The sequence below is a fragment of the Malaclemys terrapin genome, chromosome 18 (genome assembly GCF_027887155.1).
Source record: "Malaclemys terrapin pileata isolate rMalTer1 chromosome 18, rMalTer1.hap1, whole genome shotgun sequence".
Lineage (NCBI taxonomy): Eukaryota > Metazoa > Chordata > Testudines > Emydidae > Malaclemys > Malaclemys terrapin.
Genome location: NC_071522.1, coordinates 4,548,848 through 4,562,334, shown reverse-complemented (window position 1 = coordinate 4,562,334; position 13,487 = coordinate 4,548,848). Strand labels below are relative to the sequence as shown.

General features: G+C 48.8%; 1 protein-coding gene across 5 annotated transcripts in view; it reads right to left on the bottom strand.

Annotated features, from left to right (window-relative positions):
- The window catches only part of RPH3AL (rabphilin 3A like (without C2 domains)), a 92,252-nt gene that overhangs the window by 30,379 nt on the left and 48,386 nt on the right, over positions 1–13,487 (bottom strand). For all 5 annotated transcript variants that reach the window (XM_054008645.1, XM_054008644.1, XM_054008643.1 and 2 more), the window contains one exon: positions 1,029–1,200. In XM_054008645.1, coding sequence (XP_053864620.1) covers positions 1,029–1,200 — 172 coding nt within the window. The remainder of the gene's footprint in view (positions 1–1,028; positions 1,201–13,487) is intronic.

Genomic DNA, 13,487 nt, shown 5'->3' with positions numbered 1-13,487 from the left:
ATCCCACCACAGCCCAGCTGGCCCAGTCTCTGGATTTAGCCCTAAAACCCTGGAAAATGCAGGAATCCAGCTCAGCCGCTGTGCACAATGACTCCAAGATCTCTTTCTTGAGTGATACAGTTAATTTAGACCCCTTCATTTTATATGTAGAGTTGGGATTATGCTTTCCAATGTGCATTACTTTGCATTTACCAACATTGAATTTCATCTGCCATTTTGATGCCCAGTCACCCCGTTTTGAGAGATCCTTTTGTAGCTCTTTGCAGTGTGCTTGGGACATAACTATCTTTAGTAGTTTTGTATCATCTGAAAATTTTGCCACCTCACTGTTTATCCCTTTTCCCAGATTATTTATGAATATGTTGATAGGACTGATCCCAGAACAGACCTCTGGGGGACACCACTATTTACCTCTCTCCATTCTGAAAACTGACCATTTATACCTACCCTTTGTTTCCTATCTTTTAACCAGTTACCAATCCATGAGAGCATCTTCCCTCTTATCCCACGGCAACTTACTTTGCGTAAGAGCCTTTGGTGATGGACCTGTCAAAGGCTTTCTGAAAATCTAAGTACACTATACCCACTGGATCCCCTTGGTCCACATGCTTGTTGACCCCCTCAAAGAATTCTTGTAGATTGGTGAGGCATGATTTCCCTTTACTAAAACCATGTTGACTCTTCCTCAACAAATTATGTTCATCTATATGTCTGACAATATTGTTCTTTATTATAGTTTCAACCAGTTTCCCCAGTACTGAAGTCAGGCTTACCGGCCCATAATTGCCAGGATCACCTCTGGAGCCCTTTTTAAAAATTGGCGTCACCTTAGCTATCCTCCAGTCACCTGGCACAGAAGCTGATTTAAATGATAGGTTACAGACGACAGTTAGTAGTTCTGCAGTTTCACTTTTGAGTTCCTTCAGAACTCTTGGGTGATACCAATGGGACGCCTCAGCCCCACTGCACCTGACTCACTCCCAGTCCTCCCGAGTCAGGAAAACGCAGGGAAGAAATTAACGACTGACCTCTCCCTCTGGCCCAGGTGTAGGAGCGGTTTGTCCCGACACCCTTCACTTCTTGCACATCTGGCTCAGCTTGTCGAGGCCGCAGACGCAGTTCGTTGGCTTTGGTGGTTTTCAAAGGCATGATGTACTTAGGCAGTCCTTTGTAGAACCATGCGCCGGACCTCTTCCAAACCTGTTCGGAGACAGAGACGTGTTTACCCATAGGCCAGTGCATGTTTCTGGCAGGAGCATGTGGGCTCAGAGACTGCCCCATCGACTGTGCTAGGCCAGCATGCTTTGGCTGGCTAGCCCCCACCCAACTGAGACCTGCAGTGACAGAGTAACACCAGTTCCCTGGAGCAAGTTATTGTGTGAACATCAGGACATCCCCGTGGGGATAACACTCATCACTGCTAGAGCGACATTTCTCTCCCCAGGCCCTCCTCTGAAGCTCCATCTCTCTCCTCCTAAGATAGACACAAAAGGAAGGAGAGTTCAAAGAGCTCCTCTGGAGCAGACCCAGCATGCTTTGCAAAGATCGCCAGCCAGACCCACTGCAAGAACCCGGTGACCCCCGGGGTGCTCTCTGCAATGGACAACCTCCCCCACATGGCAGCAACAGATTATCAGCGATTTCAAAAAGCCAGATAAATTCAAATTAGAAATAGGGCACAACTTTATAACAGCGAGGTCAGGTTAGCTGATTAGCTAGGGCAACCAGCTAGCAAGGGGAAGCAGTGGATTCTCTGTCTCTTGAGGTCTTCAAATCATGGTGGGATGCCTTCCTGGGACATGTGCTTTATTCAAATGTCTCCAGAATTAACAGGATTAAATCCTATGCCCAAAATTTATACCCCTGAGCTCTCTTCCCACCAAGCCAGGAGTAGGACAAACTGCTACCTGTCAGGTGAGGCCCACTTTCTTTCCAACAAACCTCCCGTCCCTTCGCCCCATCTCTACTTGCTCTTCCTTGCAGCTAAGTATAACACATGGAAGCCCCTACCAATCCCTAGTCTGGGATATCCCCTAGCTGTACACATGCTCTCACTAGATAGTCTAATGGTCCCTTGTGGCCTTAAAAAAAATCTACGACAAGACACAAACCTCCTGCAGCAAACAGATCTGAAAGAGCACGCTCAGCTCAAATGAGCAAGTTCCATTAGCTTCCAACACAGCTACTCGTGCGTAGGGTGACCAGACAGCAAGTGTGAAAAATTGGGATGGGGCAGGGGATAATAGGAGCCTATATAAGAAAAAGATCCAAAAATCAGGACTGTCCCTATAAAATCAGGACATCTGGTCACCCTACTCCTGCGCTTAAAGTTGTAAATGGGCCAAAGACTGTTGCTGCATCAGGACCGCTTTGCTTTTGAGAGTCTTAAGGGGCAACGCTAAACTAACCCCAAAATAAAATGGATGTGACCCACCCCCCTTTGCCTTGGGGATTAGGAAATAGAGGGAGTAGAATCCCCTTGCCCCATAGTTCCTGAGGAACCTCCTCTACTGCTCCCATGGGGAGGAGCGCCTGCACCTCCTGGATAAAGAGTTGCTTGTGAAAAGGGTCCCTGAAGAGGGACGAGGAAGGTGGCGTGGAATGGAGGGGAGGAGCAGAATTGGAGAGAATATCCCACTTCTACTGTGCGAAGAACCCAGCGGTCCGATGTTATTTGGGAATCAAGCACGGTAGAAGTGGAATAGACGATTCATAAAACAAGGGGAAAGGCTCTGGTGTCGTGGTGGGTGCGCCGACCTTGGCCCTGCCCAGACGGGGGATTGGAAGAACTACAACTAAACTGACTATGCTATGAAAAGAACACTAAGGGAAGCACTTGCTAGGCAAGCGATCACCATTCCAACGGCCATCACAGGCGGTAAGAAGGAACTGAGGAGGGGTCGGGTTGGCAGGGGCATATATACAGTGCCATGAAGGCACCACTCCATGGGGCTCCACAGCCGACCCGACCCAACGGGAGCTGCTAAGGGAAAACTTTCCGACGACTGTGCACACAGCACGCGCACACCTAACTGGAATCGATATGAGCAATCACTCGAAGAAGAACTTGAAAATACAAGCACAAAGAGAAGAAAGCTCAGCCAATTCAAATGTGCAGCAGGCATGGAAAGGGCAGTAACTTGTAATATCTCTAATTTAGTTTTTAATGCCATCACTGTGATGAAGCAACCATGTTAAACATATTTAACATAAAGCATGGGGATGCGGCAGAGGTGAGCAGCAGTGAAGAAGAATAAATACCGGAAAATGCAATTTCATTTGAGCCTCCCAGCACACGGAATAATGAACTAACGAGACACGTTGTCCAAGAATAAGTGAATATATTACAACAGATCAAATCCTTAAATATTGCATGCAGAATGTGAATCTTCCAGTTCTGCTTGGAGCTGGCGCAGCTGACGGAGGAAATAGCCGTACTTGGTGGTTCTTACTGAACTTTTCACCCGGCGTTCTCAAAGCACTTTGGAAATGTGGGTCTCAATACAAACAGAGGTGCAATGGTGAGCACACTTAACTGCACCAGGGATTCTGCAACTTGCATTTTTACAGCAGGGCATAATCAAACAATGCTTGAAATGCTCAATGATAACAGTGTTTAGCATTGCTAGAGGATTTTTTTTGCATGCAGGGAAGAATCAGCATCGTCCCTGTTTCACAGATGAGGAAACTGAGGCATGGAGAAGTTAAGTGATTTACCCACGGTCTGATGGTTGGTTAGAGGCAGAGTGGGGAACAAATCCCAAGTTTATCAATTCACAGTCCAGTGCCCTCTGCGCTGGTCCATGCTGCCTGTCAGGCTCAGCACTGGGGTTCTGCTGTACCAGGTCAGCCCCGGCGTAGTGCTGGTTCTTTTTAGTAAGCCAGTTGCTCTGGCCTCTAACATGCTTGAACATGAACCACGAGATCAAACAGTCGCCAGTGACTGGCCCAGAAACCCCCTTCCGCAGCGTGACAGACCCTGGGTTGAGTCGTGAGCTGAGCCACTGTGCATCTCCACGAGACGAGGTGGATTCTGAGAGGGCAGGGGCTGAAGAACTGCGGTTCCCAATTCCTTCCCCAGTATAGCAACAGAAACAATGACAATTAAGCAGTTATGCTCCAGACAGCCAAATCTCTGACCTCTCCCCCCAACTTGCTAGCTAATAAAGAACACGTTTGTCATTTCACATTGCTCCTACAACATTGTCTCTGCTGATAAATATAAGAGGGAGTGGAGACTTTTCGAGGGAGCCAGTATCGAGGACACGCTCTCCTGCTAACATAGTGCTGTGCAGACCGGGGGTTAGGCTGATAGAACTATGTTACTCAAGGGTGTGGATTTTTCACACCCCTAAGGGGCACAGTTATACTGATGCAAGGCTGTGGTGTAGACCTGGCCTCACAAATGGGCCCAAACTCAGAGTGGATAAAGTTTCACCCAGCAGAAGCTGAGTCTGTGGAAAGTCTCCCCACCTGGCTGCAAAAGGGCAGCACTGCTGCTGAGGTCCAGCTAGGGTGACCAGAGAGCAAGTGTGAAAAATCGGGACATCTGGTCACCCTAGGTCCAGCCTACAAAGCATGTGCCCCTCACCTGTATTAGGGGTTGTGACCTAACATAAAGCAACAGCCCACAGCCTCTTTCCATGATGCGTCTACACTACAACTGCAGGCATACCCACAGCTAGCTTTAATCTAGCTAGCGAGACCACCAGGAGCAGCAAAGCCGTGGCAGAAGGGGATTCAGGGGAAGCCAGGGACCCTGGGTAATTAGCCCACACTCCAGTCTGTACTGAAGAGGTCACTGCTATTGTTATTCAAGCTAGCTAGATCAAAGCTAGCTTGGTTATGATCCCACCTCTGATTGCAGTGTGGGCATATCCTAAACTCTCATGATTTTATCACGAGTTTGATCTGATGTTTAAATTAAAGCCCCAACTCCTGGAGTCAGCTGATTACGCAACAAACCCCCCCCCTTTTTTAAAGAAGTTTCTAGTTCTCATAGCTGTAAAAAACAAGTATGAAAATGGACCCTGAGCTCACTCTAGGGTACCTCCTACAGGCTCAGAGATCAAATATACAGAACCCCAATTTTCTTTTAAATAAAAAACCCTGATGGTTTCTAAGCCAATCTCATGATTTTTGAACAGTTGGGGTTGATGATACAGAGTGCTTCCATGTATCTTTTGTGGGGGACAGAAGCACTCTGCTTTTCTCTTTATTCATTCAGCTCTGAATATGCCATGTCTCTATAAAATACCCAGCACCAAGAGGAGCCAATACCTTCAGGCAAGGTACAATCCCAAGTGCACACACACTGAAGTACACACTGAAAGGATCATAGTAAGTAAAGGTGGAGCTATGCATAGGTTTTTGTCCTGTTATTACTAGACTGACTTAGCAACTGAAACAGTTGAATAGATACAACCCGCCTAGCATGGATTACACCAGTATAAAGGCACTTACACACATACACAAAACCTAGTTATAGCAGTACAAAAACCTGTGTTTAGACCAGTCCCAACACAGAATGAAGGCAAGAGAGTTTACCCACTATTAATTCAATACACTCAGCTGTGTTACTTACAGGCACAATGTCTGAAATAGTCTGTGCTTTATATTCTTTTTGAGCCAGGACACATGACGTTTAGCTCTAGTGGCCATGAATCAAACTCATGGACACAGCAAACAGGCTAGCAGTGCAATCGATGAAGAGGAAAGAGCAGGATTCTTGATTAATTTTAAATAAAATACATCTACAGTGATGCTTCAAAAATAAAAGCTATCATATAATCCTTCAGTTTGGGTCTTTTAGCTCTGAGCTTTATGCTTTTCTAGGAAAGCAGTGTTTACTCTCGCTGGTTACACAAACATTCGGGGTAAACTCCTGGCCCCACTGACGTCGATGAGAGTTTCAGTGGGATTTCACCATAGGACTGCTTATCAGGAGAGATGGATAGCAAAACTGTCCAATATATAATAGCACCTAGCTCTGACATTGCATTTTTTATCCACAGCTCTCAAAGCACTTTACAAAGGAGGGTAAATCTCATCACCATTGTAAAGCTAAGGAAACAGAGGCACAGAGATGGGATGGGACTTCCCAAGGTCATCCAGCCAGCAGGAACAGAATCCAGGCTGCCTGTCTCCCAGTCCAGTTCACTATCCTCTGGGCTGGTCTATCTCCCTGCCCCTGAACTCTCAGACTTTGCTCGTGGGCCACAGTATCGTAAGAGAAACGGCTTTGTGTTTCTGTGGGCAGACGCACTAAGGATGAAGCCGATGTTGAACAATAACACTGGCCCTATCTGGGCTTGGGTAGATCTGCCTCGGGGGAGATTTTGTTCATCCTAAACAAATTAAAATACTGGACAGCAGATTCAGCTGTTCATTATGGAAAACGATTTAAACAGCCATATCTGCGATGAGCCCAGAACATTCATTGTGATTTTATAGCTCTGCTGTATTCCCACTGCAGTTGCCTCAAGTCCTTGTTCACGTTAGAGGAGGAGAGTTGCAACCAGGTGCTTGGAGACAAACGTCTATTTTATCCAAGTCAATTTAGCCTCAGTTGGGAAACTCAGAAGCGACTCGAGGCAGGGAAGCAATCCCAACTCAGCCAATTCAAGGGGGCTGGGGTGCTACACCTGGACCTGCAAAGGGCTGCCAGAGAGCAAGCAAAGAGTGGGGAGAAGAGTGTGATTGGGTCAGGCTGTGCCTGCAGAAGGGAAGCCATGGGTATGCTTAAGGTGTGCCCAGCCCGGGCACATTACACAGAACTGTCCAGAGATGGAGTGTGATTACCTAGACTGCTACAACAGCAGGACCATGTGGTGGGGATCCACTCAAAGCCAGGGGCAATGACTCTCCACCCTGGAATCCCAAGGCCAGCACCACCCCCTTCCTCTGTTGGAACAGAACAACTGGCACTAGATTCCTATGGGGTGGGGAAGGGACAAGGAGGAATCCTTGGCTCCTGGTCTCAGCAGCTGCTCCAACCAGGGAGCACAGAGTTGCTGGGGCAGCCAAGCTGATGCAGCCTTCCAGAGGCCACCTGCCCACCAGTGCCAGTGCAGGGGTTTGTTAGGAGGTGAAGAGGAAGAGCCAGGCTTCCAGACAGGCCATCTCCTGTGAGAGTGCACTGCCTGGAACAGCACAATTACCCTGGGGACGGGGAGGAGGGACCAAGCTGCACTAGAAGAGGGTGTGTTTGTAACTAATGCACACATGCTTCTGCTCCAAGGAAGGCAGCAACACCTGCGTTCTAGTCCCAGCTCTTATGCAGATTCCTTTGCTGGCCTTGAGCATCTCTGGGCCTCCTGGCCTCAATTTCCTTATGCATAAAGCAGAGATGGCAGTGGTTTCTTAATTAGCATCTGTGGTGCTCTCTGAAGATGCAAAGCCTTATGTAAATGCTAGCTCTTGTATTACACTGCACTGGGATAACATTTATTATTGATGCCCACGTGTGGGATGTGCCTACACACTCATTTCAGTCCAACCCTACGGCCCGACACCAGGATGATAAGCTACACAAGTGAGCGCTCTTTAGTTTCATTGTTTGCCTTCATCTGCTTTTCCGTAACGCAGAGATTTCCAATTCCATTATTTACACCCAGCTGTCTTTCCTCCTACCTTAGGCATTGGAGGACAAAGCAAATTGAAGGGCAGCGAAACCGCCATCCTGCCATTGCTTACTGAATAGCAAAATCAATCGCGCCTCTGACCCGAGCGTTTGCTACAATGCAGTGGCTGCTGGGCTTCAATTATTCTGCATTGCACCCTCCATCAGGCCTCCTTTCTGTCGTGGGTCTGTGAGGGAGGATGTTATTTTAATTCTATACATTCACTCTCAGCCCCCAAAATAGTATCGTTGCTATTGGGGAACAAACAGGTGCGTGGCACTTGAATTGGATCCAGAGTCACCCAAAATAAACGCTCCTCTGGCAGCGGGGTATTTTGCCAAACACCACCCCAGGAAAGGCATAACCGTCGGCTAAGGCCATTTATAATGAGCCTGGGAGGAGGTGAAATATGTTCTTCCAGAACAGCAATCTTCCGCCTATGTGTGGTTTATTGTGATAAACCAAGAGATGCAGCCAGCCTTGAAAACATCATTTAGCAAAGGGAGGTAAAAAAAACAGAGGGGGTTGATGAAGGCATAATGGAGCTTTTGTTAGGTTCCTGATGGCGTTTCATTCTCTTTGGGACTGAATGGTTGGGGTTGTTTTTTTTTAATTATTTCCCCCTTTGCACCCACTTAAGTTGTTTTCGTTATCGCTACAAATGTGGCTGTGTCAATTCAGATGTAAATGTGCACGAACGCTTCCAAGAGGATTTTAATTATGATGATAGCATCACTAATTATTGATATATAAATATATATAGATATAAAGTAAGTGGTAATTCAGGAAGGCGCTTGGTAGAACCTGGCAGGATCAGTCAAAGCCAGCCAAAGTACAGCGCTAATGGGTCATGCAGGGACTCCGAATAATAACAGGAAGGAAGGCCCTTCGCCCACCAGGATGGGCATGGAAAGGCACTGTGGCAAGTTGGGGCAGCCTATCCCCCACACATCAAGATGCGTATTTCATGCCAGTTGATAGACAGCCCCTGCCCCGGGTGGGAAATCATGAGACCCACAGAACTGTGGTTACAAGGAGTCACAAGGCAAAGATTTTCATTCTTACACCAAACTGTCTTCCAGCAATGGAGACGGCCTCCAGACAGCAGGCAACTCGAGTTGTCACAACTCAGGCTTCTGGGAACCACACTTACTGCCACAAATGCCCCGATTAGAGCCCTCAAGACCTGGGCCTTATTCCACTGATAGCTGTCGCAACAAGTTCCTCTGCCAGTGTGCCGGCTGTGCATCTTCACGACCCCGGCATCACTGAGAGCGGCTTACTGCTTTATCAACATCTGCCAGGTTAGCAATTGGCCTTGTTACAATCCCCTTGCTAACACCAGCCTAGATGGAAGCGGGAGAGCTGCCCTATCATACCAGGCGAGGGAGACATGGTCATTTGGGGAGAGGAATTTGTTAGAGTGGATCAGTCCATGGGCCTGTCCCGTCCAGTCTCCTGTCTGGGGACTCCTCAGAAGCAGGTTAGATGCAACTCTGGCTAATGCTCCTTGCCAGTTCTGCGATGCTGCACATGGTGCAGGGGTGGAGGATAAGACTTGCTTCCGGATCCCCAGTGATGAGCTCGGCCTCTGGAGCATGAGATTGGATTGCCTTTATCTGAGCCCACCTTGCTACAGATGGCACTGTGGGCTGTACACATCATCCAGGTCCCACTTTAAATCCATCTGTAGCCTTGGATGCATCTGTTAGGAAAACGTGCCCAGTGCCTTTATCACGAGTGCTAAGCTACAGTAAACAACATCGGGGGGGGGGGGGGGGGGAGAAGGGGGAGTGGCACAGCTGGGGCTGCTTGTCTGTCACCCAGAGAACAGTCTTAGCCTAATGCAGATCAGATCAACCACATTTCACGGCAAGGGACACAAACCCTCTCTTCATTCTGCAGGGTGGGAACGGGAATTTCACAGCTGATCGTCTATCAGGAACTGTATCCAGGCTCCATCTAGTTTACCTGCCCATGTTATTGCTCAGCAGTACTGCAGCACTTTCCCTCATGGGTGGGTGAGTGCATGCGTGTTATTTCTGCACCCCACCCTTAGTAAAATGATCGGGGCTGAACATGGTGTTTTGCTTCTGGATGGCTGGGGCACCAGTGCCCAGCCGCAGGCAGAATCCATTAATCACTGTAGCTCTCCAGAAATAAGACAGTGTCAGAGGAACTTATTCCTTATTGCTATTCAAAGCAGCCTGCTCAGCAGAGGCTTCAAGGAAACAGAGCAACGAGGACTCTGAACGACTGTGTCTGAAATTTCCAATGGGGCCTAGGGGCGTTGGGCACTTAACTCCCATTAAAAGTCAATGTAAATACCAGCCTTTGTTATTTAGGCCTTGTTTTTGGTCCAGGCCCATTGGGGAGTTAACTGCAGGCGTGGCAGCACAGATACCATCTCCCCTGCATTGTGAATGGCTCCAGTGTGCTAAGGAAGGGAGGGAGACAGTGAGACAGAACAGGTACCATTGCAGAACTACACGGCCTCCTCAGCGCAGCAGGGGGATGCTCTCTAGGCCGAATCAGCAGAGTTAGAGACAGAATGAACCTGTTTTGCTTCTCCATTCCAGCAGCCAGCCAGAGTAGGCTCGTTCTGATAGAACAGGGACGTTTTCTAGGCAGTCAGGGGAGCCTCAAACTTCTTGTATAGGTGCTTTGACTTGAGGTAAACTGTCCTCCGAGTGTGATTCCAGTAATGCCCAGGACCAAGTGACTTACTGTGAGGTGACCCAGCAAGTCAGCAGCAGGGCGGGGAACAGAACCGGGGGCACCGACTCCCAGTCTGCTGCTGTAGCCCAGATGTCTTGACCCACAAAGTGTCCCCCTTCTCCCCAGCCTCCATGCCCACCCACTTCTGCGAGGGCATTCCCAGTGGCTCACCCGATCACCTGGCTGCTAATTCAAGGGCAGGTATCCAGTACTAGCACTTGGTGAGGCAAACCATCATGGGTGCACATGAGCCCAGTACTTCTTCTCATGGGTCTGAGGCGGACTCAAAGGGCAGAGCTGCAGTGTCATAATCGCGCTCCTGCCCTGAGCAAGCAGTGCTGCACCACTGCCGAAATACCGTGCCCACCACTGGGCCACGAGAGCCATTCTCCTCTGTGTTACTATGGCATGTCTGGGACCAGGTGATGGTTTACGGGAAACTATTTGCCTGTGCTACGCCACAGGGTGTAGTGAGGACATGCACCCAAGAAGGCACCGCTGGCTTTCTGGATGGATAATTTGGACACTTCCATGTATTACCTTGGAAGCAATCAGCAGCAGAGAGCAAAGCTTCCATTTCCATTAACTTCTCAGTGTCTTCTGCTCAGTTACAGCAAAAAGCCTTCTATGGAACCCACCTCTGTGCACTGGCAAGCATCCATCTGGAAGACAGTTTTGGACCCACCGCTAATTCCATGGCTCTGGCCTTCAACCACCATGGGTGCATGAAAGGTCATGTTAATGCTCTTATTCCAGAGCCACTGTTCATAGGCGAATCAAAAGTGGGGCTGAATGTGCAGCCCCCCGGGTCTCCTGAATCCTAAGGGAGGATTTACAGACCTGCCTTGGTGAACCATGACACAGGCAATGGGTGTGAAAGTGCCGATGTTGTATGTATAAGAAGCAATGCACTGCTGTGCCACAGGCATTAAATTAACTCCCCCGCCCACCCCGTGCCTCCAAAACAAACTCTCAGCTGACAAACCACCACATGCTGCTAATAAACAAAACTAAGCTTCAGGTCCTTATTGGGCCAGTGACTTTTGTTTAAAAGCAACCAGTTTCCAAACACATGTCAAGAAATTTGTAGGATTCTCAATGGGCTGAGCAGGGAGGGAGGAGTGGTGCCAAGGGAAAATGGTGCTATGTTGGGCACTAGCCATTAGGAAAAGGAAGCAGCTTTAGAATGACCTGGAAGCAGAAACCTCCCATTGTCACCTGAGCCCTCCAATCCCTCACCATTCGTTAGGCAGATGGCTAAGAACGCCCATGTTATCACTTGCCCAGCAGCAGGCTTCCATCCCAGCCTTGCTACTGATCCCTTTGGAAGGAATATTCCCCTGGATCGGATTGGCACGGACACGGCGTGTGTGTGTATTCCCTTTCCTCTGCAGAACAGGGCGCGGGTCATCTGCCGGGATCGACCGGGCACAGCCCACCTAATCGATTTCCTGCCATTGCAGGGGCATCGGTGCCATCTCAGTCTCTCCCGTTCTCTGCCGGGGGCACACACAACAGTTTAGTCTCCTGAGGACATAAGTCTGTAAAATGAGGTGACAGAACTTGCCCACTTTGCCAGGTGGTGGGGGGTTGAGAGTGGACACTGATCTATGCTCCAAGACGTTCCACAAGGGATTTAAAACAAGGGCATTTTCCGCCACCACAGGCTGATAGACGCCGTCCTCCCAAGCACAGCGACAGAGAGGCACATGCCATCGCACCTCCCAATCCCGCCTACGTAAATAACCGACTGCTCAGAGACCAGAACTCGGGGTAAATGGTGTGCATCTCTCGAGCTGCAAAATGCCTTGGGAACAGAACGCTGCTAAGCAAGCAATGACAGAAAGTCCCCTCCTCTGCGCAGATACACACAGCAATCATCGTGCATTTCCAAAAGGGAACAACAATGGTAAAAGAATTTATTTTCTCTGCAACCCACCACTCCAGCCAAATGCATTAACGGGCTTTTAATGGCTAGGCAGTGGAGGGAGAAAAGCAGGAAGGGGAACATTTGGAATGCCTGGAGTTAAGGTTTTGTCCTGCTGTCCCTTAGAGCACAGGACCTGGCAAGAGGGGGCGGAGCGCTTTATACAAGATCAAGGTGATTCACGCAGCTCCTGGGTCAGATTGACATAAAAAGGCCATGCAGTTGCTCCAGAGCTCAGCCCCAAGTCAGGAAAGCATTTCCACTTTGGGGAAGTAGTTAAACGTGCTCAACTCTCCCGGGGATTTCCGGGAATGCTGTAAGTTAAGCAAATGATTCAACACGGTCCTGGTTTGAACCACAGGCTTGCTTGTGCCAGCATTTTCCCACCACCGTACTAGCATCAAAGTAGCTCCACCAGTGGAAGAGCTAGTGTCAAGAGGGCGTCTCTGTTTTTACCACCAGGACATCTTACTGAATGGGGGAGGCAACCTAGTGAGAGACGATGTGGAAAAAGCTGAAGTACTCAATGCTTTTTGTGCCTCGGTCTTCACAGACAAGGTCAGCTCCCAGACTGCTGCACCGGGCAGCACAGTATGGGGAGGAGGTGAGCAGCCCACAGTGGTGAAGGAACAGGTTAAGGACTATTTAGAAAAGTTGGACATGCACAAGTCCATTGGTCTGGATCTAATGCTTCCGAGGATGCTGAGGGAGTTGGCTGATGTGATTGCAGAGCCATTGGCCATTATCTTTGAAAATTTGTGGCAATCGGGGGAGGTCCCAGACGATTGGAAAAAGGCAAATATAGTGCCCATCTTTAAAAAAGGGAAGAAGGAGAATCCAGGGAACTACAGACCGGTCAGCCTCACCTCAGTCCCTGGAAAAATCATGGAGCAGGTCCTCAAGGAATCCATTTTGAAGCACTTGGAGGAGAGGAAGGTAATCAGGAACAGTCAACATGGATTCACCAAGGGCAAGTCACGCTTGACAAACCTGATTGCTTTCTATGATGAGATAACTGGCGCTGTGGATATGGGGAAAGCGGTGCACGTGATAGATCTTGATATTAGCAAAGCTTTTGATACTGTCTCCCACAGTATTCTTGCCAGCAAGTTAAAAAAGTATGGATTGGATGAATGGACCATAAGGTGGATAGAAAGCTGGCTAGATCATTGGGCTCAACGGGTAGTCATCAACGGCTCGATGTCTAGCAGAGTGCCCCA